At 43.1% G+C, this 26,377-nt stretch overlaps 1 protein-coding gene across 2 annotated transcripts in view; it reads left to right on the forward strand.

The window, feature by feature from the left end:
- The window catches only part of RELL2 (RELT like 2), a 60,347-nt gene that overhangs the window by 16,575 nt on the left and 17,395 nt on the right, over positions 1-26,377 (forward strand). For both annotated transcript variants that reach the window (XM_083181507.1, XM_083181506.1), the window contains exons 2-5: positions 18,030-18,151; positions 21,416-21,623; positions 25,953-26,018; positions 26,103-26,166. In XM_083181507.1, the coding sequence (XP_083037633.1) occupies positions 21,422-21,623; positions 25,953-26,018; positions 26,103-26,166 (332 nt within the window). In that variant the 5' untranslated portion in view covers positions 18,030-18,151; positions 21,416-21,421. The remainder of the gene's footprint in view (positions 1-18,029; positions 18,152-21,415; positions 21,624-25,952; positions 26,019-26,102; positions 26,167-26,377) is intronic.

Consider the following 26,377-nt stretch of genomic DNA (forward strand, 5'->3'; position numbering starts at 1 on the left):
CCATCAAGAAAAGGGGCGGGCCCGGCCGCCGGCGTCACTGAAGGGGGCAGGCCCGGCTACCCCGAAGGCTCTACACTTTAGGGCAGGGTGCTAACCACCAGGCAGGGCGCTGACCACCGGGCAGGGCACTTTTTTTTTAATTGGGCTAAGAGTAATATGAGGGGCTGTGTGTATTGTAATGGGGTCTGCTGTGTATAGTACAATATAGTGGTGTGTGCACTGGGTGTAATATTGGGGGGCTGTATAAAGTTTAATATAGTGGTGTGTGTAATGGGTGCAATATTAGGGGGCTGTGTATTGTAATATAGTGGTGTGCAGTTCACTGGGTGTAATATCGGGGGCTGTATATAGTGTAATATAGGGGTGTGTGTAATGGGTGTAATATATGGGTTTTGTGTATAGTACAATATAGTGGTATGTGTACTGGGTGTAATATGGAGGGCTGTATATAGTGTAATATAGTGGTGTGTGTACTGGCTGTAATATGGGTGGGCTGTATATAGTGTAATATAGTGGTGTGTGTACTGGCTGTAATATGGGGGGCTGTATATAGTGTAATATAGTGGTGTGTGTACTGGCTGTAATATGGGGGGCTGTATATTCAGTAGTATAATATAGTGGTGTGTGTACTGGGTGTAATATGGGGGGCTGTATAAAGTGTAATATAGTGGTGTGTGTAATGGTGCAATATTAGGGGGCTGTGTATTGTAAAATAGTGGTGTGTGCACTGGGTGTAATATCGGGTGCTGAATATAGTGTAATATAGTGGTGTGTGTAATGGGTGTAATATATGGGATTTGTGTATAGTACAATATAGTGGTTTGTGTACTGGGTGTAATATGGGGGGCTGTATATAGAGTAATATAGTGGTGTGTCTACTAGGTGTGATATGGGGGGCTGTATATAGTGTAATACAGTGGTGTGTGTACTGGGTGTAATATGGGGGGCTGTATATACAGTAGTATAATATAGTGGTGTGCGTACTGGGTGTAATATGGGGGGCTGTATATAGTGTAATATAGTGGTGTGTCTACTGGGTGTAATATGGGGGGGCTGTATAAAGTGTAATATAGTGGTGTGTGTAATGGGTGCAATATTAGGGGGCTGTGTATTGTAATATAGTGGTGTGTGCAGTGCAATGGGTGTAATATCGGGGCTGTATATAGTGTAATATAGGGGTGTGTGTAATGGGTGTAATATATGGGTTTTGTGTATAGTACAATATAGTGGTGTGTGTACTGGGTGTAATATGGGGGGCTGTATATAGTGTAATATAGTGGTGTGTGTACTGGGTGTAATATAGGGGGCTGTATATAGTGTAATATAGTGGTGTGTGTACTGGGTGTAATATGGTGGGATGTATATTCAGTAGTATAATATAGTGGTGTGTTTACTGGGTGTAATATGGGGGGCTGTATAAAGTGTAATATAGTGGTGTGTGTAATGGTGCAATATTAGGGGCTGTGTATTGTAATATAGTGGTGTGTGCACTGGGTGTAATATCTGGGGCTGTATATAGTGTAATATAGTGGTGTGTGTAATGGGTGTAATATATGGGTTTTGTGTATAGTACAATATAGTGGTGTGTGTACTGGGTGTAATATGGGGGGGCTGTATATAGTGTAATATAGTGGTGTGTCTACTGGGTGTAATATGGGGGCTGTATATAGTGTAATATAGTGGTGTGTGTACTGGGTGTAATATGGTGGGCTGTATATACAGTAGTATAATATAGTAGTGTGTGTACTGGGTGTAATATGGGGGGCTGTATATAGTGTAATATAGTGGTGTGTGTACTGGGTGTAATATGGGGGGCTCTATGTAGTGCAATATAGTGGTGTCTGCACTGGGTGTAATATGGGGGGCTGTATACAGTGTAATATAGTGGTGTGTGAAATGGGTGTACTATTAGGGGTCTGTGTATTGTAATATGGTGGTGTGTGCACTGGGTGTAATATGGGGGGGCTGTATATAGTGTAATATAGTGGTGTGTGTAATGGGTGTTATATATGGGTTTTGTGTATAGTACAATATAGTGATGTGTGTATTGGGTGTAATATGGGGGGCTGTATATAGTGTAATATAGTGGTGTGTGTACTGGGTGTAATATGGTGGGCTGTATATTCAGTAGTATAATATAGTGGTGTGTTTACTGGGTGTAATATGGGGGGCTGTATAAAGTGTAATATAGTGGTGTGTGAAATGGGTGTACTATTAGGGGTCTGTGTATTGTAATATGGTGGTGTGTGCACTGGGTGTAATATCTGGGGCTGTATATAGTGTAATATAGTGGTGTGTGTAATGGGTGTAATATATGGGTTTTGTGTATAGTACAATATAGTGGTGTGTGTACTGGGTGTAATATGGGGGGCTGTATATAGAGTAATATAGTGGTGTGTCTACTAGGTGTGATATGGGGGGCTGTATATAGTGTAATACAGTGGTGTGTGTACTGGGTGTAATATGGGGGGCTGTATATACAGTAGTATAATATAGTGGGGTGCGTACTGGGTGTAATATGGGGGGCTGTATATAGTGTAATATAGTGGTGTGTCTACTGGGTGTAATATGGGGGGGCTGTATAAAGTGTAATATAGTGGTGTGTGTAATGGGTGCAATATTAGGGGGCTGTGTATTGTAATATAGTGGTGTGTGCAGTGCACTGGGTGTAATATCGGGGCTGTATATAGTGTAATATAGGGGTGTGTGTAATGGGTGTAATATATGGGTTTTGTGTATAGTACAATATAGTGGTGTGTGTACTGGGTGTAATATGGGGGGCTGTATATAGTGTAATATAGTGGTGTGTGTACTGGGTGTAATATGGGGGGCTGTATATAGTGTAATATAGTGGTGTGTGTACTGGGTGTAATATGGTGGGATGTATATTCAGTAGTATAATATAGTGGTGTGTTTACTGGGTGTAATATGGGGGGCTGTATAAAGTGTAATATAGTGGTGTGTGTAATGGTGCAATATTAGGGGCTGTGTATTGTAATATAGTGGTGTGTGCACTGGGTGTAATATCTGGGGCTGTATATAGTGTAATATAGTGGTGTGTGTAATGGGTGTAATATATGGGTTTTGTGTATAGTACAATATAGTGGTGTGTGTACTGGGTGTAATATGGGGGGCTGTATATAGTGTAATATAGTGGTGTGTCTACTGGGTGTAATATGGGGGCTGTATATAGTGTAATATAGTGGTGTGTGTACTGGGTGTAATATGGTGGGCTGTATATTCAGTAGTATAATATAGTGGTGTGTGTACTGGGTGTAATATGGGGGGCTGTATAAAGTGTAATATAGTGGTGTGTGTAATGGTGTACTATTAGGGGTCTGTGTATTGTAAAATAGTGTGTGCACTGGGTGTAATATCGGGTGCTGAATATAGTGTAATATAGTGGTGTGTGTAATGGGTGTAATATATGGAATTTGTGTATAGTACAATATAGTGGTGTGTGTACTGGGTGTAATATGGGGGGCTGTATATAGAGTAATATAGTGGTGTGTCTACTAGGTGTGATATGGGGGGCTGTATATAGTGTAATACAGTGGTGTGTGTACTGGGTGTAATATGGGGGGCTGTATATACAGTAGTATAATATAGTGGTGTGCGTACTGGGTGTAATATGGGGGGCTGTATATAGTGTAATATAGTGGTGTGTCTACTGGGTGTAATATGGGGGGGGCTGTATAAAGTGTAATATAGTGGTGTGTGTAATGGGTGCAATATTAGGGGGCTGTGTATTGTAATATAGTGGTGTGTGCAGTGCACTGGGTGTAATATCGGGGCTGTATATAGTGTAATATAGGGGTGTGTGTAATGGGTGTAATATATGGGTTTTGTGTATAGTACAATATAGTGGTGTGTGTACTGGGTGTAATATGGGGGGCTGTATATAGTGTAATATAGTGGTGTGTGTACTGGGTGTAATATGGGGGGCTGTATATAGTGTAATATAGTGGTGTGTGTACTGGGTGTAATATGGTGGGATGTATATTCAGTAGTATAATATAGTGGTGTGTTTACTGGGTGTAATATGGGGGGCTGTATAAAGTGTAATATAGTGGTGTGTGTAATGGTGCAATATTAGGGGCTGTGTATTGTAATATAGTGGTGTGTGCACTGGGTGTAATATCTGGGGCTGTATATAGTGTAATATAGTGGTGTGTGTAATGGGTGTAATATATGGGTTTTGTGTATAGTACAATATAGTGGTGTGTGTACTGGGTGTATTATGGTGGGATGTATATTCAGTAGTATAATATAGTGGTGTGTTTACTGGGTGTAATATGGGGGGCTGTATAAAGTGTAATATAGTGGTGTGTGTAATGGTGCAATATTAGGGGCTGTGTATTGTAATATAGTGGTGTGTGCACTGGGTGTAATATCTGGGGCTGTATATAGTGTAATATAGTGGTGTGTGTAATGGGTGTAATATATGGGTTTTGTGTATAGTACAATATAGTGGTGTGTGTACTGGGTGTAATATGGGGGGCTGTATATAGTGTAATATAGTGGTGTGTCTACTGGGTGTAATATGGGGGCTGTATATACAGATATGGCCTCATACATCGTGGCTGCGTTGCGCATAACGTGCGCTATGCAAATCGCGCATGAATCGCGCCTGCTCCTTGCGCTATAGTCCCGTTATAGATCGCGTTATAAATGTAACATAATGTTGTAAATGTAACCTGCAATTACACTCATTGACCACCAGATGTCACTTTTCCTAAACACTACAGCGCATGCCTGTACATGTCATTGTTGTCTTCTGTAATACTGTATACAGTAATTCACACATACTGTACAGTACTCTGTAACGCTCGTTTATAAGGTACAAATACGGGGGAAACAGAAAGCTGGCCAATCAACTTTCTTTATAAGAGAACTTCACACTATAGATTTTGTCCAACTTCCCATTACAGATTTTGTCCTTACTTTAGGGAAAGAGTACTTACTTTAGGGAAAGAGTTCTTGGATTAAATTCGCAGAAGGAGATATGATCAGTTATACATGTTGTTGGTACAGATTGCTACTGTATAAATATGGAATCCATGCTAACCTTTACTTTTTTTTAAATGCACTATTTTTTTTTTTTTTCATTTTTTAATCAATAAAGTAATTTGGTGCTTTGCAAATTCCTTTTGCACAAAAAAAATAACAATGACAGGCTGCAATGTACATGATACAGTTATTGTCGTTATATACTGTAAGATACAGAGAAAGTTTTTTTTCTTGCAAGAGTAAATTTTCCACTTCAGGTAAAAGTCCTTAATTTAGGGAAAGAGTACTTACTTTAAGGAAAGAGTTCTTGGATTAAATTTGCAGGAGGAGATATCAGTTATACAATTTGTTGGTACAGATTGCTACTGCATAAATATGGAATCCATGCTAACCTTTACTAATGCTGGAAACTTTCACATGGTATATTATTTACAGAGGTGTCTATCATTATGCTGTACTGTGCCATGAAAACAGCGCAATCTACTGGGCATGTCTCATACTTGACTGTACAGTATATTGTACACCGATGGAGCAGCTGAAATCACAGGTTTCTGTGGCCTAGCGGTTAAAGACACAGTTACTGTATACTGTGAGCAGCAATACTGGTTCGAGCCAAAGTGGAGTACAATTTTTTTTTTTTTTTATGTACTATTTTGTTTTTCCATTTTTTTATCAATAAAGTAATTTGGTGCTTTGCAAATTCCTTTTGCAGGGGCAGGTTTTTTCTTTGTCAAAAAGAAGGATGGCAGTTTGAGACCATGTATCGATTACCGGGGGCTGAATAACATCACCATCAAAAATCGCTATCTGCTGCCTCTCATTACCGAACTGTTCGATAAAGTTAAGGGGGCTACGGTCTTCTCCAAACTAGATTTGAGGGGTGCATACAACCCTATCCGTATCCGCCAGGGGGATGAATGAAAGACAGCCTTCAATACCCGAGACAGTCATTATGAATATCTTGTCATGCCGTTTGGTCTATGCAATGCCCCTGCCGTTTTCCAGCAATTTGTGAACGTCATCTTCCGGGACATGTTGTGTGTATCTATTGTTGTTTATTTGGACGACATTCTCATCTTCTCTCCCAATCTCAGTACTCACCGGCACACCGTCCGTGAGGTGTTAAGTCGCCTTTGCTTTTTTCCAAGCTTGAAAAGTCCGTTGGGCAGGCCTTGTATTGTAATATGGTGGTGTGTGCACTGGGTGTAATATCTGGGGCTGTATATAGTGTAATATAGTGGTGTGTGTAATGGGTGTAATATATGGGTTTTGTGTATAGTACAATATAGTGGTGTGTGTACTGGGTGTAATATGGGGGGCTGTATATAGTGTAATATAGTGGTGTGTCTACTGGGTGTAATATGGGGGCTGTATATAGTGTAATATAGTGGTGTGTGTACTGGGTGTAATATGGGGGGGCTGCATATACAGTAGTATAATATAGTAGTGTGTGTACTGGGTGTAATATGGGGGGCTGTATATAGTGTAATATAGTGGTGTGTGTGTGTGTACTGGGTGTAATATGGGGGGCTGTATATAGTGTAATATAGTGGTGTCTGCACTGGGTGTAATATGGGGGGCTGTATATAGTGTAATATAGTGGTGTGTGTGTACTGGGTGTAATATGGAGGGCTGTATGTAGTGTAATATAGTGGTGTGTGCACTAGGTGTAATCGGGGGGGGGGGGCTGTGTCTAATATAATGGTGTGTCAGGGTTGCCTACACTTCCGCATTTAGTGGGGAGGCTAGTGTGAACCTTAATGCCCTGTGCACATGGATCTGCGGCGCCCTGTATGGGAAGCGGACGGGCAGCTGACGTCAGCTGCCTGCCACCTGTGTCACTGAATGAATTACCATGGGAAGGCCCATGAAACGCTGGGCGTTCCCATGGCCCTGACCATGGCCCGCCACCCTATGTTCCCCACCTGCTGTGGAAAATTCTACCCGCTCAACTCTCCCTGAAAATGATTTTCAAAAGTAGGCAAGTATGAAGTAACTCACTCCTAACCTAAAGCTTCCTCAGTGGGTGACGAGGTTGGGCTAGTATAGGTCTTTCCTTTGTAGACCTTCAAGGTTCTTGTTGGATTTCTGCAGATGTTTTCGCCTGAGATTCCATCACGTCAATTCCATTTTCTCAGTTCCCCAAAATAGTAAAAATTCTAAATGCATCTTAAGATCTATAGTTCGTTGTATCTCCTGGCTGCTGGTGAAGTTTGCTTTCTACTTTTGTTTGTTATTGTGCATTGTTATGTGACTTCATGGTTAACTTTAAAACATTACAATTTTAAAGGGATGATGTTGGACTAAGGACCTAGTAGAGTCCAGGGCAGAAAGTACCTTACAATGCACCATACAATATACTGTTTTTCTTGTGTACTAAATAAGAGTGCAACTTACTTATATGATGATTTTACTGCAAGCTCTGAGGAAATTGATTATCCGTGGGCAGGCAGTGTCTTCAGCATATATTCAGATAACATGGTCCTAAAAATGCCTGCTAGTGTACGACCCAAGTATAACTAATGTCATCATATATCAGAGGTACAAACATACTCCTGTCCATGGTCATGAGGCTGGAGAGACACAGGGGGTAGGAGGCTGGAGAGACACATGGGGTAGGAGGCTGGAGGGGACCCCTGTGTCTCTCCAGCCTCATGACCCTTGTCAATCTAGACTCCTTAACCTTGTCACACCAGCCTCTTCTTTCCAACCGGTCCCATTTCTAGCCTCCTGCCTCGTCAATGCAGCCCCCCTGACTTTCCTATCTCCGGCCCAATTTTTCACCAGCCTCCTACCCTAATTCTCTCCAGCATCTTGTCCCTGTCATTTAAGCCCTCTCTTTCCAACCTCCTGCCCCATTTCAATCCAGCTTCCTGTCCCCTATCACTCCAGCCACCTGTCCTTCCTGCTTCTACCACATTTCTCTCCAGCCTTCGGTCACTTCAGCCCCCTGTCGGAGAGCCTTCAGTTCAATTTCTTTCCAGCCTCCGGTCTCCTGTCACTCCACCCTCCTGTCTCTCCAGCCTCCTGCCTCCTATCACTCTAGCTTAAGGTTTAATAAATATTCCCAGATTCTTGAAGACCATGGCAAAGGAACCAATTGGTGTTTAAAGTGTCAGTTGATGTTTGTAGTTCATAGTTTCTATGCTAAAGAGTAACAGTTGCATTCCCTTAGCGATCGCATTGTTGACTCAACCAATGAATTCATTATGAACTAGGCCATCACTAGGGCATGAGGTACAAATAGGAGTTATCCAAATCCATTCAATATTGTGTCAAGTAGGTTGTCATCTTCAGGGGCACGGACAGGTCTACCGGGCCCTGGTAAAATAAGGGGGCATGGCCAACGAGAGGGACATGGTCAAACCTCTCTCACAAAAAAAACAGGGGCTGACGGGTGGTGGTCAGCATCGCACAACCACTCAGGGAGAGAGAGCACAGGCTGACACTTCAGCTGCTTCTCCTTCCAGCTCAGCACAAAGCAATGTGCTGGGCTGGGGAGAGAGGCTGTGCTGCAGCAGTAGCCTGTCATCTCTCTCCCACTACCTGGTTCTCTGCAATGGGGGAGGAGGGTAGCGGGTCCGGAAAAAAAAGTACCCGCTCCCCTACTTTCTGCACCTCTGGTCTTCTTCAACACCCTCTGCCCTCTAAAGACCTGTACATACTGGGTGATATAAGTGATAGCGCTCATTTTGGCACTCCTGAGCAATACCATTTATTATATCGGCAAGCACGTACGCTTCCAACGTCACATGATGCATGCTCCCATGGGCCGCCAATGACCCATCCCGTCCCGTCATCTGTGCATGTACAGTCAAGTGGGTGCTTCGTCAACGAGGTCCATGCAGAATGCAGCACGGTCCTCGCGCAGCCACCCCTTGCCATCACGCCCCCACCGGCAGCGGCAACTTACCGATGACAGGTCCCCGCAGCTGACGATATCGGCAGCAGTTGGGATCGGCCAGTGTATATGGGCCTTAGATATTTAAAGCAAGCGTGTGATCATTGCGTCATCGCCATAAAACTAAAAACATTATCATATTTTTCCTTTGGCTTTTCAAACATTCTAGTAACGCACCAGAGATATAAATTCATTTTGAAGATAATTTGCGTTTGCTGAAGTGTTTCCCTTATAGGGGATAATGAAACATGAGTAAGCTTACAGCAGGCCTGAGGATGTGATGTAGCTGACCCCCTCTTGAGACGCCCGTGTTAAAGGTTAGAAGCATGGGAAGGGAATCAAGAGAAACAAATGATGCAGGATGTAGAGATCAGCTTGTGCAGTTGCTGGGGGCTCTTTTTGTTATGCTTCTTTTCTTGTTTTCCTAGATTGAGGGGATGAGAGTTCTATATCATGTTTATGGTGGAACGGAACCTGGTAAAACAAAACGTGATATGTTATGGGACGGACGACATGAGCTCTTCTGTTTTCTGTTGAATTTCAAAACAGCTCTATTTATTCAGTGATTGATCCAGATTGCGGTCAGCGGATATTACTCTATATAATGTAACTCTTCCGCACATCATTGACCCAGATCAATACATAGGTATAAGTGCATAGTACGGTGCGCTTTATGCAATCTCCGTCTGTGCGGAATGACACTTTTGACAATTAGATATTCGTAGCAGATACACTGCATGTAGTGGCTGATGGCCAGGCTGTGGGGAATGGGGGTTTCTTGGCAACTGGAACCCCCCCTTGTGTGTGCCTCTGACTATATTAAAGTATATGGGGGGGGGGGAGCACCCTCTGTACTATAGTAAAGTATATGGGGGGGGATGTATATGCAGGGTTCCACCCAGGATCATTAGGTTGACATGACTTTTTCACTTTTTTTTTTGTCCCGAATGTCAACATGGACACCGTCAAAGTGTACCGCGCATGGCTCGCATTTGGCGCGCTATTCTATTGTCACTTCACGCTCGATTGGAGGGTAGGGCATGAAATACCACCCGTCAGGACACATCGGCTAAAAAAACTCATGTCGACATTTTGACCGTTCAACCTAGCCATTGTCAACCTAATGCTTGTGTTGAACGTTCAACCCTGTTGACCTATTTCATGTTTCGACGTAGATCATGACGACCTTCAGTGGTCAACGCAACACATGTCCGCCTAATATGTGTCTTCATGGCCCTCACTCATGGAATATGGGACCCGACTGTAGCAAGGTCCCGAGCGGCTCAAGGGGGGATTGTGGATGACTTCTCTGCTCGGAGAAGTCACCCTAGTGTATTGGGGCCTTTAGGATCTGGCTGGCGGCTGGTACATTGGACCCTATTCTGGTTGATTCGCTAGGCTGTGAATTCGCAGCCTTGCGAGTCCACCAGACACCGCCCTGCTTATGCCAATACGCCGCGCCCCCGCACGCCGCGTTCACCGACCATCGAATGCTTTGAAAGGCACACACACATCTAAGGTTACTCTGAGGTAACCTTAGATGTGCGAGGAAATTCAGAAGGAAGTGGGCGGCCAGCTGACATCCAGTGATGTCAGCTGCCCGCCCCGGCGCCCACATCACCGGGCGATTTCCATGGGAACACCCAGCACTTTCATGGGAACGCCCATGAAACGCTGGGCGTTTCCATGGGCGTGACTATCCACCGCTGCCCCTCAACCGCAGAAATGCGGCTGTGCTTACCCAAAACATCGGTCCACGTGCGAACGTACGGTCCTTGCGAACAGACCATTATATCTAACTGTTTATCTCTGTATGTATGATAGTCAGTCATTACTGGATAGGGATGGATTCCGCGCTGAAGCAGGGACTCCATATTTGCTTCCTGGAATACATTGTATCATAGCTGTTCGATTGTCTGCAAACATTATGAATATAAGCAGTAAAACAAATACCACAATTGCAGCATGTCATAGATGGCTCAATGATTCCTGTGTTGGTGCACGTCACTGGTACTGGGGACATACAGGAGGAACTGTCACTGGAGCTGTAGAGCCCAGCACACAACAACTCTGTCATGTACATAGGGAGCACACAGAGACCACAGTACAGAGCACAGCAGTTATAGCGTGGATCCTGCTACCATGCATGGACTTTCTCCATTCAGCAGAGGAGTCAATCATTTCACTGTGAGGTCTGCTTGAGATCTCTACTCTATGGCATTCTTCATTCATCACTGCTATTGGCATCATAGCATGATGTATTATGAAGATGTATCCTTCTACAGAGGAAAAGAAGAAGGTTGACCATAGTAGCCAATCAGATTCAACCAGTGGCGGCTCCAGGGGTGGGCTGCAGCACAGTACAAAATACAAATAGGGAAGCAACACCAACTGCCAGTTTGGAATGGCAGTTGGTAGCAGTTGTTGTGCCTCTCCTATTTGAATTTTGATCTGCACTGCAGCCCCCCCTCTAGTGACTCCTGGATTTGACATAATTGAGGTTATTCTGGTTCACTCCTTCTGGCAAATTCCTTCTTAGATGGACAAAACCATGTGCACTGCAGGTGGGGTAGATGTTACTTGCAGAGAGAATTAGATTTGGGTGGGGTTTTACATCAAAGTAAGATCTATATTGCAGTGTAAAAATAAAGCAGCCAGTATATACCCTGCACAGAAACAAAATAACTCACCCAAATCTAATTCTCTCTGCACATTTTACATCTGCCCCACCTGCAGTGCACATGGTTTTGTCCATCTAAGAAGGAATTTGCCAGAAGGAGTGAACCAGAATAACCACAATGCATGTAATACATTCTAGAAAATGAGTGTTAGAAGTTTATTGGTTGCTTTGGGTGACACTTTCCTCCTGAATGACCTGGTCCAAACATAAGTCTGTACAGTTATTTGCCTCGATGTTTGCCTAATGCTGGCTACACACTGGCTGATATATCAATGGCTGTTATATAAAGGAGTATACTAGCAGCACGTCTGTGAACGGCTCCACAGCAAGGAAGAAATATTGGCGCATTGTGCTGTGTGGATGGCCGGTGTGCCCTGTGATGTGCTTTGATGGCTCCCAGGGGGCCTGCGCAGGTGTGGTCAGCAATGACTGCACTGCGGCCACTTCCAGGGGAATGTTCTGGGGGAACCCTCTGCCCGGCCAGCCACACGTTGAGTATCCCATAGGCTACAAAAGGCCAATATCCCGAATGTGACAAAGGAATGGTGGGATTGCAGCAGGCGTTGAAGACTTCCTTCATACATACAGATGAAGAGACTCTCAGCCAGCACCGGGAATCGCCACATTCCCTTAGCTGGTGGCGGCTGGTGGAGAGGTGCTCCATCTGATGGGGAAGCTCGCGCGTCTCACACACACGCTCATCCCCATCAATATGGTGGTGGGGAGCACTTTCCCTGCCCATCTCCGCTTCAGGAAGATGGGCAGGGATGGGGGGGCAGCTGGGTTGAACTCCAGAGGGCGGCAGCGGGCTCTGTCAGAACGGGGAGCACGAGCATCTCGTGCGCGCATGCCCCCTTCCGGCGGATTATGGCGGATGGCGATTCTATCACCAGGAACAGCTCCGAAGGGAGCTGCTCCATCTGTATAGGGGATACTTAATATTTGTGGCTACCCCCCAAAAGCGAGTGTTTCCGGTGAAATATGTCATGAGAAATGGGCCCCTTAGGTTTAAGCTTGTGATGCCAGACTGACGGTTTCTTCTGGGTTCCAGACGTGTAGCAAGTACAGTATAATGGCCGTCAATAAAACACAGTGGGGGAAATGTACTTATAGGGGAGGTCTATGTCACATGGGGTGTTGCTATGGGCAACAAATTACTATCTATTATCTTCTGTATTATCTAGTAGATTCTGATTGGTTGCCCATAGCAACATCCCATGTGAAATAGAAATCCCTTTTTAGTACATTTCCCCCATGGTGTCAAACAAGAACCAGTGGAACAAAGTCATAAATGGCGCTCAGCAGTCCAGTCACTGTTAGGTTATTGTGAATATGATTTCTAGGAAACATTCCGATATTATGAGTCTGTGCTCCTAGATGGAAGACAGAAGACTCCCTATCAGACTGGACTGTTCGCTTAGTTTGTTCTTCAAACCACAAACACTAAAGGGTTTCTACTTTAAAAAAGAAATCTTCTCTGCACCCTCCCGACATAGTTTATACTAAAAGACAGAAGCCATATGTACCACTTAATTATAGTGAGTCGGGCATTGATTAATTATGTACTGTAACACAGCCATGAAGTCTTAGAGAAAACGTGTTGTACTTATGACTTGCTGCCATAACTCTAACTTGCTGTAATCAGAGAAGGGGTCCAGGAGCCCAGAGATCTTATGTAGTTAATTGTGGGTAATTAAGGGGTATAAGGACAATGAGTGAGATTATGCTGTTAGGGTATTTGGTGTTACAGTATCATTACTGTGGTGGCATATTATTAACTGGGGCACTACTGTGGGGGCATATTATTAACTGTATTAGTACTGTGGGGGCATATTATTAACTGGGGCACTACTATGGGGGCATATTATCAACTGTATTAGTACTGTGGGGGCATATTATTAACTGGGGCACTACTGTGGGTGCATATTATTAATTGAGGCACTAATGTGAGAGCATATAATTAGTTGGGGAACTACAGAGGCATATTAATAACCGGGGCACTACTGTGGGGCATATCATTAATTGGGAATTTCTGTGGAGCATATCATTAACGTCTGCACTACGAGGGGGCATGTTATTAACTGTTGCACTACTTTGGTGCCATATTAATAACTGGAGCACTACTATAAGGGATATTTTAATTGAGGCACTACTGTGGGGGCCATATTATTAATTGAAGCACTACTATGGGGGATATTATTAATTGAGGCACTACTGATGTGCCATAATATTAATTGAAGCACTACTCTGGGGCCATATTCTTAACTGTGGGGCCATATTATTCACTGGGACACTACTGTGGGGGGGGGGGGGGGCTACGCTACTTTGGGTGCATATTAATGCGGAACTACTTTTGAGACATTAACTGGAGCACTACTGTGGGGGAGGGGGGGTAATATTAATAGAGGCACTTCTGTGGGGCCATATTATTAACTTGAGAACTACTGTGGAGGCATAATATTTACTGGGGCACTACTGTGGGGGAATATTATTACTTGAGGCACTACCGTGGGGCCATATTTTTCAATGGGGCACTACTGTGGGGGAATATTTCCAACAGGTTCTTTGGGCGCATATTATTGGGGAACTACTTTGGAGACATATTAACTGGGGCAATACTGTGTTGTCATTGTAATTCAAACTCCATCTTAAAGATGGGAGCCAAGTCTGAATGCGAAATACAATTATATTTTATATCATATATACCTTATATACATAACCTGAATGTCATTTTATACAATATTTTTGTACATGAAACATTACAAAGGGCTGGCATCTTGAAGTTGTGGTCACAATCCATGCGTTGGCTTCCTAACAGCACTCACAATACCGCCTGCTGAATTCCGATGGTAAGTATTAGGGTCAAGGCTAGGGTTTGGGGTTAGAATTAAGCACTGGGGACGATTAGGATGAGGCTGCGAGGGGAGGGTTAATGGAAGGGTAAGGGCTACAGTACTTACCAAAATGCGCTAGGATTCAGACCACCAGGAAGCCGATGTCGGAATTCTGACCAGTGGCATCCTGACTGTCGGAATCTCCTCCTGAACCCATCAGGAAGCAAAGGTGTCACCATCTCAGTCATGCTCAAATAATATGGGATTGCAAAATATTTTGGATATTTTTGGATAGGGGACACTAAACCTCCACTGTGTGATATTGTAACATTTTGCTTACATTGATGATTCTTTGTTAAGAACAAGTAAAGGTACTTGTTTCCTAGCACGGCCACAACGATCTTGATCTGGGGCATCGCAGGTAAAAAAATTGCGTCGGTCGCATCGCATGCGGGCTAAAAAATCGCATGCGATGCGACCGACGCGATGCCCGCGATTTCCCATAGGGAACAATGTAAAATGCCTCAATTTACCCAAATCAACATAGGGAACAATGTTAAATGGGCCAGAGACCCCAAAAAACACCCCTGACCAGTGAAATGGCCCCCCAAAAATAGTTAACGCCACCCCACGATCAACGTGAACCCGAAGCGTGTCGAGCGCAGCAAGCCCCACGAGGGGACGTGGATACCTTCACAGGTAAACACGTCCCTTCGCAGGCTTCACAGGTATCCGCGTACCGCCGCCCCTCGCGGGCTCGCTGCGCTCACCACGCTTCGGGTTCACGTTGATCGTGGGGTGGCGTTAACTATTTTTGGGGGGCCATTTCACTGGTCAGGGGGGTTTTTGGGAGTCTCTGGCCCATTTAACATTGTTCCCTATGTTGATTTGGGTAAATTGAGGCATTTAACATTGTTCCCTATGGGAAATCGCGGGCATCGCGTCGGTACCATCTTATGCTTATTTTAGCCACATACGATGCGACCGACGCGATTTTGACTTTTTCAATGCTTTTCAATGGGAAATCACGGGCATCGCGTCGGTCGCATCGTATACCATTAAAAATTACCCGCGATGCCCACGATTGTGGCCGTGCTAGGAAACAAGTACCCAAGTAAATACTCTATTGTAATAAGAGTATTATTTATAAATGTAATTGGGCTGAGAGGGCATGAAGGGTGGAGGGTGGTGTTCCAAAAATGTTCATACACGGTGCTGGTAGCCCTGGGGGAGCTTGGGAGACAAAGACACCACAAAGGAAGAACAAACTACTGAACCTTTCAAATTAAAATCCTTATGACCCATATGAAGAAGAGACATTTGAAGAAGAGCATACTTTCCTACTATCCCGAAATGCCGAGGAGACCCCCACATTTATGATATTTAAGAATGATATCTTCGTTGACTGAAGTTGGGTACACGGTGACGGGGATTTATTACGATATCAGGCGAATCCCCATCAGTTGGGATTGCCGGTACACACTGACACAATGCTAGTGGAGGACGGAACGATCACTGTTCGGTCCTTCAATAGCCTGGATTATGACGATAGCGATATCCTCAGGTATGATGTGCAGCACATTAAACCTGACATTCTGGCATGCACTCCAGGGAGTGCGCATATAACTGCCCAGTTGGAAGGTATATTGCTCAGTCTGTGCCCTGTTTCAATTTCATAGTCATATATCACCAAGGGGTCTGGTGAGAGCTGAGAGAAGCCAGGGAGAGGCAGTGGCCAGCTCTGCCTCCCCTCCAGTTGTCAGACAAATGCCTGAAGCTAGGACGGGGCTGTTCTGCAGTCAATAATGCTGCATAGAAAATGGACCCTGTGAGGCAGGTATCAGATCTGCTACAGGATAGGGTATTGTCCTGTGCTCATACTTCGTTGCCTGGCTGCACAGTGAGGCGAGATGGAGGTTCTGGCCCTATGGGCAGCCCAGCGCCGTGTTCAGTTGTGAAGGACCCTACAGCAGCTGAAGTCCTGCCGCAATCCAGCGACAGAAGGCAGCAGTGTGTGTGGTCCTGAAGCTCCGAGTACTCCTGCATGGTATCACCCAGAATATACTGTGCCTGTCCTTCGCCTCCCACTGTCTCTCTGTACAGTCCCCTGGCAGTGCCTCCCTGACATGTGTGACAAGGCTGTAATTGCTGGCCATTACAGTACTTCTTGAAGAGGGGATGGGCTGTTTATGGGGTGGTATGTGTACCCCCATTTTCCTCTTCTCTGTCACCCCCTGTCATCTGGCTAAGAAGAGGAAACAACTTTCCTTTATGAAACTGCAGGTTTTGTCTATAAGCTATATATCTATACTTACAATAAGGGGCATCTATGCCAGTGTTTCCCAACCTCGGCCGTCAAGGCAAAACCAACATTCCAGATTTTAAGTTTAAGTTTATCCATACTTGAGCACAGGTGAATTAATTAGTACCTTATTTTAATTAAAGCATCACCCTGTTCTCCTTTACGATTCCTGTTCATACAGTAATAATGCTGTCGCTAAATAATTGTTCTCCTAGAACCAGTTCCCCCTTTACATAGTCTCCACAGTGTGGCTCATGGAACACTTATATTCTTAAAAAGGAAAGACATAATTACTTGGTAATTAAACGGAACAAGTGGAGGAAACCTTTGAAGTCTTTTTGTTTTATGTCAGCAAAAGATACAATTTCTTTCCAAATTATTTTGCCAACGCGTGTAAGAAAATGCAGCATTTATATTGTTTAAATAGTGTGTGTTGTGTATATTACATTTTGGGCATATCTCCCACCATGACCCATTCCAGGAGGGACAAGATGCTCTGTTCCTGGACTTGCATGCCAATGGCAGTTGCAGAGTTGCATGGCTGTAGCACAGTCCATAATTCAGATAGGGGAGCTGCACGAACTGCCACCCAAACTCCACAGTCAGAAAATCACTGGCAGGAGTGGCTCCCCTATTTGAATTTTGGACAATGGCGCAGTCCCACCTCTTCAATTGCCACTGGCAAGGAAGTCCAGGAGCAGAGCATTTTGTCTCTCCTGGAATGGGTCATGGGTATGATTGGAGACCATTCAGAACTGTTAGGTCGGGTCTGAATTCAGCCTCGTTTGGGGAACGACCATCGAATGATTTCTCCTCCTTGCGGGCGTTCGGCAAGTGTTTACCTGTTCGCTAGACTGCAAACATACGCAGCCTAGCGAGCTGCTCTGAATCAGGCCCATTATACCTGTGTGTGTGTGTGTGTGTATAAATTAACTAAAGGTTCAAAAAAATTAAAAGCGGCGATGTTGCCCATAGCAACCATCCAGATGCTGTCTATCGTTTCTATTGAACCCCTAAAATGGAAATGTTGCAAGGGATGGGATGGGGATTCAGTTCAGTGTGATGTGCTGCCGCAATGCCCGACAGAGTGCGGCGCCAGCCAATTACGGTAGCCCCTGTAGAAAAACTGGTGGTGAAGCCAGTGTAGTCCGGCAATTTATGTCCATCATGTTGATTTGAATTGCTCCCTTATAATTTCAGAATTTTGAGGTGGTTTTTTTTACTGTATACTTTTCTATGGAATTCTATTCATATCCTAACTTATGTTTGCTTGTTTCTATTTGTCTGTTTGTACGTACACAGATGGAATATCCGATATTCATCAGCAAGTTTACTGAAATAGGTCTACAAGGGTCCCTCAGTTGCGCTAGGATCAGCAGACTGGACAACTCATACAGTCTCGCTGCGTGACTGGCGGCAACCCGGTGAGTTAAGGTCATAGGTCATAGCACACCTTGTTCCCCAGACTGAAAAACCAAAGTGCTTTGGTGCAAGATACAGATGTCTCCTCTTTACGCTATACGACTTGAGACTCCCGCTTCAACTGAGGCGCTCCGAGATCATTCCGTATATTCTGTACATGTTGCATCTTAGTCGCATTAGACTGTGGCCTTTATCCAGTGCTGCCATCACAAATTTTGGGGCCCGGGACTCACTTTCAGTCTGCCCCCCCCCCCCTCGACTTACCGTAACCTGGCTCCTGCTCCCAATCTCCTTTTCTGCTGAGCTGCAGCCTGGAGGTCCCGTAGCACAGGCTTCTTCCACTCAGGATGCAGGTGACCAATTATAATGCAGCCGCTCTGATTGGCTGCTGGTACGTGAGCTCTGATTGGCTCAAAAGCCAATAGAGCATTTAAATTGGCCGTCGGCCGCCTGGGTTGAATAAGCCTGCGCTCTGGGACCTGCTTTTTTCAGCTGAGGCAGTCGGGGAGGGGGTGTTTGCCGTGGGCAAAATAAGCTTCCTAGGCCCCTAGAGGCCGGGACAGCAGTACCCACAGAACCCCCCCTATTGGCAGCCCTGCCTTTATCACACAGGATTTGGTGTAATACAAGTACAAGGTCACAGATGAAGCCCAACAGAACTTGGGCTGATGGAAATCTGTGGCCACTCGCTTCTGAGACCTTTTTACATCTGTACAATGCTGAAAATGATTTTGAAGGCCACCTACACAATGATTACAGCGCTATGGTAGCACATACAGGACTCCAGCTGAATTTTTGGTTGGAGGTAATCTAGAGAGGATAACCCTCATTGATAAAATATATATCAAATTTTTTTGCCCGTGTTACGTACAGTAAATTACAAAATACAGGCAAAATTGCCCAAAGTGAAATAGTAACAGTACAATATGAACTGCCCGGGGAAGCGGTGGGATCTGTAAAATGTGTTGCAGCAACAAACTACATTTATTTCAGTCAAAATAAAAAATAAAACATTTCTGTCCAAATTTTTTTTTATTTCTGTCAAAAAAAAAAAAAACTTCTTTTATACTTTCTTTTTTCATATTTTATTCATTATTTTTATACTTTGCCTGAACTTACTGAATTTATATTAAAATAAGGATTTGTTCACATTTTCTTTCCTAAATACCGGAACCAAAAAAAAATTAGAAAAACTCTCCTTTACCGCCAATGTAGCAAAAAAAGGTGGGCATTTTAAAACAAATTGCGCAGAAGGTGGCAGCCCAGGACCAAAATTCCTAAGAGGTACAGTATTTCCCTATCCTCTCCAACAACAAAGTACAGTTAATCAAAAAAATGACAAAAAAGTTTCCTTTGCCAGCCTGTACTTTTTGAAAAACTGTAAACGTCCGATTCTCCCCCTGGCTGCAGTCTTGGGTAGTGCACCTTAGTAGCAGCCGACATCACCACAGTAGCAGCCGACATTTGTGCGGTAGCCTCAGAAAAGTATTCAGGCTGGGCATTGCGTCTCTATGTAAATAATGTGGGCATGGGTCTATACTGTTGGACCTGGAACTACACTTGCTAAGCATTACAGTTGGGGCTTTCATGGTACGCCATAACTTCATTATTTTCTTTTTTTTTTACTTTTTAATACTTTACCATCCACGTAGACTAAGATTTATATAGCACCCCAAAAGTGGCGTAAGTTCATTCCAGTTGCCCGAAGGCAAGATAAATATTGGTGCCCCTTCCCCCAGTAAATACAGAAAATATTTCCATGAACCTTGTTACATTGCACCATATTTATTTACATTATCATTTATTTTAAACAAATATATTGCTTAGCTGTCATAGCTAGGATTAGAACCTGTGACCTGTCTCACTAGATGCAGACACATTACTGATAGAGCTATTTGCTTCTGCACAGTAAGTATGCAGATTCTGACTATGTATTATTGTTAGTTCAAAACCATTACTATTAGACAGAGCTACGTATGTAGAGTGAGACGTCTAGGGGGAAATTTACTAAAGGAAATTTGTAAAAAAATAGGTGTATTTGTATCCAGAAATACACTTATTTTTTACATTTACTATCCCAAAAATACTGCAATTCGTAGTCGTATAGATGTGCTATCAATACGAATACGAATTGCCGTATTTTCGGGATAGTAAATGTAAAAAATAAGTGTATTTCTGGATACAAATACACCTATTTTTTACAAATTTCCTTTAGTAAATTTCCCCCCTATTGTCCTTCTAGGAGGGAGAGTCATCCACAGAAGCGATATCAACGGCTTTCAATGAACTGATTCAAACTCTCAGGGGAGAAGCGGTGCCCCCTTGGTAGCAGGAGCCCGGTAGCAGATGACTCTATTGCCTTCCAGAGTTACACCTCTGCACCCGAATACCCATGTCACACATCTTTAAAATCATTTTCTTGTACTGTACTTTTTAGTTATTAAGGGGATGTCAAAGGGGTTTTCGAACCAAGTCACAGTGTTTTTTTTTAATCTTAAAAACAGGATTTTCATGAGCTCAGAAGGTGGTGAAAAGAAACCTCTGCTAAACCTCTGCTGTAACATTGCAAAGCAATGTTACAGCATCTACAGCAGTGTTTTTCAACCACTGTGCCGTGGCACACTAGTGTGCCTTGAGCTGTTCTCAAGTGTGCCCCCAGATCTAGAGATGACCAAACCAGTTTACAGCAATCACCAGTTCAACTGCTATTTATTGGTCTCTACTTTTCATGTAAAGGGCCAATGTATTTTAGTTTGTTACCAGTGTGTTTGTTTTTTATATGGGGGCCAATAGATTTTTTTTTTCTGTGGGAGCCAATTTGTTTTGCCCTGTGGGGATCTCATGGTGTGCCTTTGCAATTTTGAAATCGTATTTAGTGTGCCACAAGGTAAAAAGGTTGAAAATCACTGATCTACAGAGTAGCCTTATATGTGCAGTGTTGCAAGGTCACGCCCCCCAACCGCTTGGTCACACCTGACCTAGGTAACCAGCCCCGAAATTTCTCATGGCTGTCCGTCCTGTCTCTACTATAGCTGCTTACCTACTCTCTATTGGAGTCCCTCTTGAAATATTATATTTTATTACAAATAAATGAAATAATAATCAGGTAGGATATTTTTTTTACAAATAGTTGTGCAAATCCAGAATTACAGGAACCTAGGCTAAAACATTATTTTTGGGTGAGGAGCTGAAGCTTATGGTCACAGTACAACAAGTCCAGTGATAAACACTATTTCATTTTGAACCTTTTTTCATCCAAACCACAGATCATCATGGAGGATGGGGACCAAACGGCAGAGGAGAAGGAAAATCAGAGCCCTTACATGCTTTTTCTACTGGTCTTAGTCTTCTTTATCACCGGGCTTCTCGGCATCATGATCTGCCATATCCTGAAGAAGAAAGGTTACCGATGTCGCACGTCACCAGAGGAGCTGGACGCTGAGTTGAAGGAGGAACTAAATAATGACCAAGACAGTAAGTGGGGAAATATGGCCAGTGACTTTGTTACCTACACCAGCCAGAGCAGAGCACAGTACTGTGGTAACTTGTAAGGAAGCATCTACGGTACTGTTCTTGTTTAGTAAGACAGCATCTATGTTACTGTGCTTGCTTAGTAAGGCAGCATATGCATTACTGTGCTTGCTTAAGAAGGCAGCATATACGGCACTGTGCTCGCTTAGCAAGGCAGCATATCTTGTACTGTGCTTGCTTAGTAAGGCAGCATACTGTATATGGTACTGTTCTTGCTTAGTAAGGCAGCATATGCGGTACTGTGCTCGCTTAGCAAGGCAGCATATATGGTACTGTTCTTGCTTAGTAAGGCAGCATATATGGTACTGTGGTAACTTGTAAGGCAGCATATATGGTACTGTGGTAACTTGTAAGGCAGCATATGGTACTGTGCTAGCTTAGTGAGTCAGCCTATATGGTACTGTGCTTGCTTAGTAAGGCAACTTATACAGTACTGTGCTAACTTATTAAGGCAGCATATATGGTACTGTGCTCGCTTAGCAAGGCAGCATATATGGTACTGTTCTTGCTTAGTAAGGCAGCATATATGGTACTGTGGTAACTTGTAAGGCAGCATATATGGTACTGTGGTAACTTGTAAGGCAGCATATATGGTACTGTGCTAGCTTAGTGAGTCAGCCTATATGGTACTGTGCTTGTTTAGTAAGGCAGCATATACAGTACTGTGCTAGCTTAGTAAGGCAGCCTATATGGTACTGTGCTTGCTTAGTAAGGCAGCATATACAGTACTGTGCTAACTTATTAGGGCAGCCTATATGGTACTGTATTTGCCTAGTAAGGCAGCATATACAGTACTGTGCCAGCTTAGTAAGGCAGCATATACTGTATGGTACTGTGCTTGCTTAGTAAGGCAACTTATACAGTACTGTGCTAACTTATTAAGGCAGCATATATGGTACTGTATTTGCCTAGTAAGGAAGCATATACAGTACTGTGCTAACTTATTAAGGCAGCCTATATGGTACTGTATTTGCCTAGTAAGGAAGCATATACAGTACTGTGCTTGCTTGTACAGCATCCAGTTAATAACAGCTGGGATCATAGAAGTGCTGTAAGCCAATGTAAATAAATATTTTTTGCATTTACTTGTAGGGATCCATCCCAGTATAACGGACAGAAAAAATATTTACATAGGAACGTATAAGCTGAGTTTGGAGTTAGCTTTTATCTTTCTTCTTCATGCTAAGCAGCTCACTGGCTGTGAAGGTTACTGTCGGTTTTGCATGTACAGTAGATGTATTGTTAGTATATACGTTTTAAGGTCTTGGCACAGATCTTTGTTTAAACCAGCAGGAGAGATTTATTGTGGTATTGTAAAAGTCCCCTGTATCGGCACAGGTTCAGTACAGCTTGGTTCTTTCCACACTCATGGTTCATGCAGTGCCCCAGGTACATTATTCTTTTGCAAGATACACTGTAAATTTGGCCTCCAGTGCCTTGGGTGACGCACGAATAATGGCCATCTGTTGGATCTACTTTTTTATTTATTATATTGTCATCATCGCCATCCTTTTTGTCAAAATGATTTATAAAGAGGTTTATTTAATCCATGCACTACTCAAAGGTATTATCAAAGGCGTAACTACCATAGGTGCAAGGGGTGCAGCTGCTATGGGGCCCAGAGCTGAAGGGGGCCCGTCTTTACTGTCTAAGTAATATGTTTTACATACATTTATCACCATCAGTTGCTAAATAGGGGGCCCTTACAAACTTTTGCTATGGGGCCTACAAATATCTAGTTACGCCCCTGGGTATTATCATCCTTAGTTCTAGACAGGGGTATGATGTGCCCACCGTGGGAATGCAGTGGTAGTGGTCTTGGCCATCATACCTTGATCCTACTCCACCAAGTAACTGACACTCTAATAGTGTAGGGATGGCCATCAACCGTCAGTGTTTTCAATTCCTTGGCAGTTGGCCCGGGGGGATTTCCCCTAGCATAGTCTGATCCAGATTCTCTAAGCTTCAAAAGTGATAAAATCCAGAGTGATAAACAGCCAGCTAATCAGCTCCTACCTGCCATGTCACAGACTGTGTTTGAAAAATGTCAGGCAGGAGATAATTGGTTGGTTGTTTATCACTCTCCATGTTATCACTTTTGAAGCTTAGAGAATCTGGCCCTCTGAGTGTACCAACACTATACTGTTGTGTTTTTTTTATGGAGGTAGTTTTACTGTAGAAGGAGGAGGAATTAGGTGTAGAGGCTCTACTTGCATAATATATATAAGGGGCTCTACTGTGGTGTAATGTGTGTATGGTACTCTTACAGTACATGGCACAATATGTATAATGGGCTCTTCTGTGGTATAAAGTGTATAAGGAGTACTACTGTGTGGTGTCATTTGAATAACGGACACTACTTCAGTATTTGGTGATATGGGCCTAATGGCGACTACAGTGCAGTGTCATGTGATTTGGTACTATTCTGTGGTCACACCCCTTCCCCATGAAGCCACACCCCTATATTGTTGGCACATGCCTGAGGAGTGCACTGTCCCTATATTAAATGGGGGGGGGGGGGGGGGCACCAAATCTCTTTTTGGCACAGGGCACCAAAATATCTAGTTACAACTTCTGCAACAATTACAGGTTGAGTATCCCGTATCCAAAATGCTCGGGACCAGGAGAATTTTGGATAGCGGATTATTCCGTATTTTGGAATATTTTAATATTTAAATGATGTATTTTGAAGTGTCTTGCATTTATGCTGTATAAACACATAAAATACACACATATATATTTTATTACCACATGAAATGCACACAAATATATTTTATTTGTTCAAAAAACAAGGTTTCAAAACATGAAACAAAACAAGGTTTCAAAACATGAAACAAAATTTGTGTACTATCTCAGATATTGAATTTGAAGGCCAAGCAATCATTTTCTTGTACATATATAGTGCCAGTTACATATCATGTCCTCAGTAGGGCTGTTACAAATGTCCCCAGTGAGTTTTTAGCAAAAAAACATTTTTTTTTTTCACTTTCTGGAATGTATGGTTTTCGGAATAATTCGGATAACGGATATTCGGATACGGGATACTCAACCTGTAATGAGCTTTAGCTATTTAAAACTTGTTGTGTATGATAAATGGTGCTTCAGCCAATCACCTCCCCAATGTCATGAATTTGAAAAATTACAGTTGTGGGCTCAGACTGCAGAATAATAAAATCCTAACTATATATTTTTTTTTATTCTGACATTATAATAAAATCAATGACACCTATCTCTAAATGTCAATAGAATAAAATACTTGTACACACAGAGGATAATTCTAAGTGTCTATATAGTTTTGTGCAGCCATAGAAATACTAATGCTAGTATTGTGGGGGTTTGTGCTTGTGCCAGAGGAAACCAGTGCCACCCATTCATTTTTACCACAAGCTATTTCATTAGTATCAGCCCTTTCACCAGGCAGATAGTAAGAGCTTGGTCAGAAACAGGCTTCCCTTCCCTGAATGACCAACTCCCATGCCCAGGCCCACATCTACAAGTATGAATGGTTATGTGCGATTGCATTGTCACCACCCAGTTCTCCACCAAAATGCCCTATTTCATGGGCAGATCTGGCCAAGTTCCGTTCGACTAAGAATAGAATGATCATCCGCAAAAATGTGCAAATTTGCTTCTGCAAATACGATTTATACAAAATCTTACCATTGTGTCAGTACTAAGGGTTACATTTAAAAAAAATTGGATAAAATTAAAAAGATGTGGATATTGCCCACAGCAATCATTCAGATTCTGTCTAATGTACCCCCAAGAGAGCCATCCAACTAAAAAGCAGGCGCCAGCAGAGGATGGTCAATAATGATGCAAATAGACAATGCAATCTTAATAAAAAAAAACAAAGTATCCCATTATCCCAAAACACCAAGGGCCAGATGCACTAAGATTCAAAAAGTTATAAAGTGGAGAGCGATAAACAACCAGCCAATCAGCTTCGACCTGCCATGTCACAGGCTGGATTTGAAAAATGACAGGTAGAAGCGGATTGGCTGGTTGTTTATCACTCTCCATTTTATCACTTTTTTGAACCTTGATACATCTGGCCCTAATTTACAAATATCCGTGAGAAAATTCCTCATTCAACTGAATATTATTTAATGCCAAGTTTGAAACTTCTTTAAAAAAAAAAAAAAAAACAACAACATGTAAATGAGATTCATATTGACGTCATTCTCAGCGTGCTGTGGTTACCACGGAGACGTGATAAACAGTCAAATGTTTTAAATATTTGCTGGATTAATCTGCTCTTCCTGTTTGCAGATACAGACGAGCTCTCTAATGAGGACACTGTAGAACGGATAGTGAAGTGCATCATTCAGAATGAAGGTTGGTGTTTATCATATGTTTCAGTACTCAATGCTCAAAGTAACACGATGTCATGGGTCACTTTTTCAATTTCGTACACTTTAGCAAATGCAGAAGCGCTTAAGCAGATGTTGGGGGAAACAGAAGGAGACGTTCCGATTGGCCCCAGGTAGGAATGATCTGCTATAAGATACTAATGATATATCTGACAATTACAGAATAATAGAAAGGTTGTTAAAGAGTCACTTCCCTGAGGATCATTTACGTTATCTGTGTGTTTGCATCGCACAGCTCAAAAAGTATGTGCTGCACATACTTTTTGTACTAGATTGATTCTCATTGCATTGCAAAACTAATGCTATGCGATGCAATCTGATCCA

This window comes from Crinia signifera, chromosome 4, assembly GCF_055691185.1.
Source record: "Crinia signifera chromosome 4, ASM5569118v1, whole genome shotgun sequence".
Classification (NCBI taxonomy): domain Eukaryota; kingdom Metazoa; phylum Chordata; class Amphibia; order Anura; family Myobatrachidae; genus Crinia; species Crinia signifera.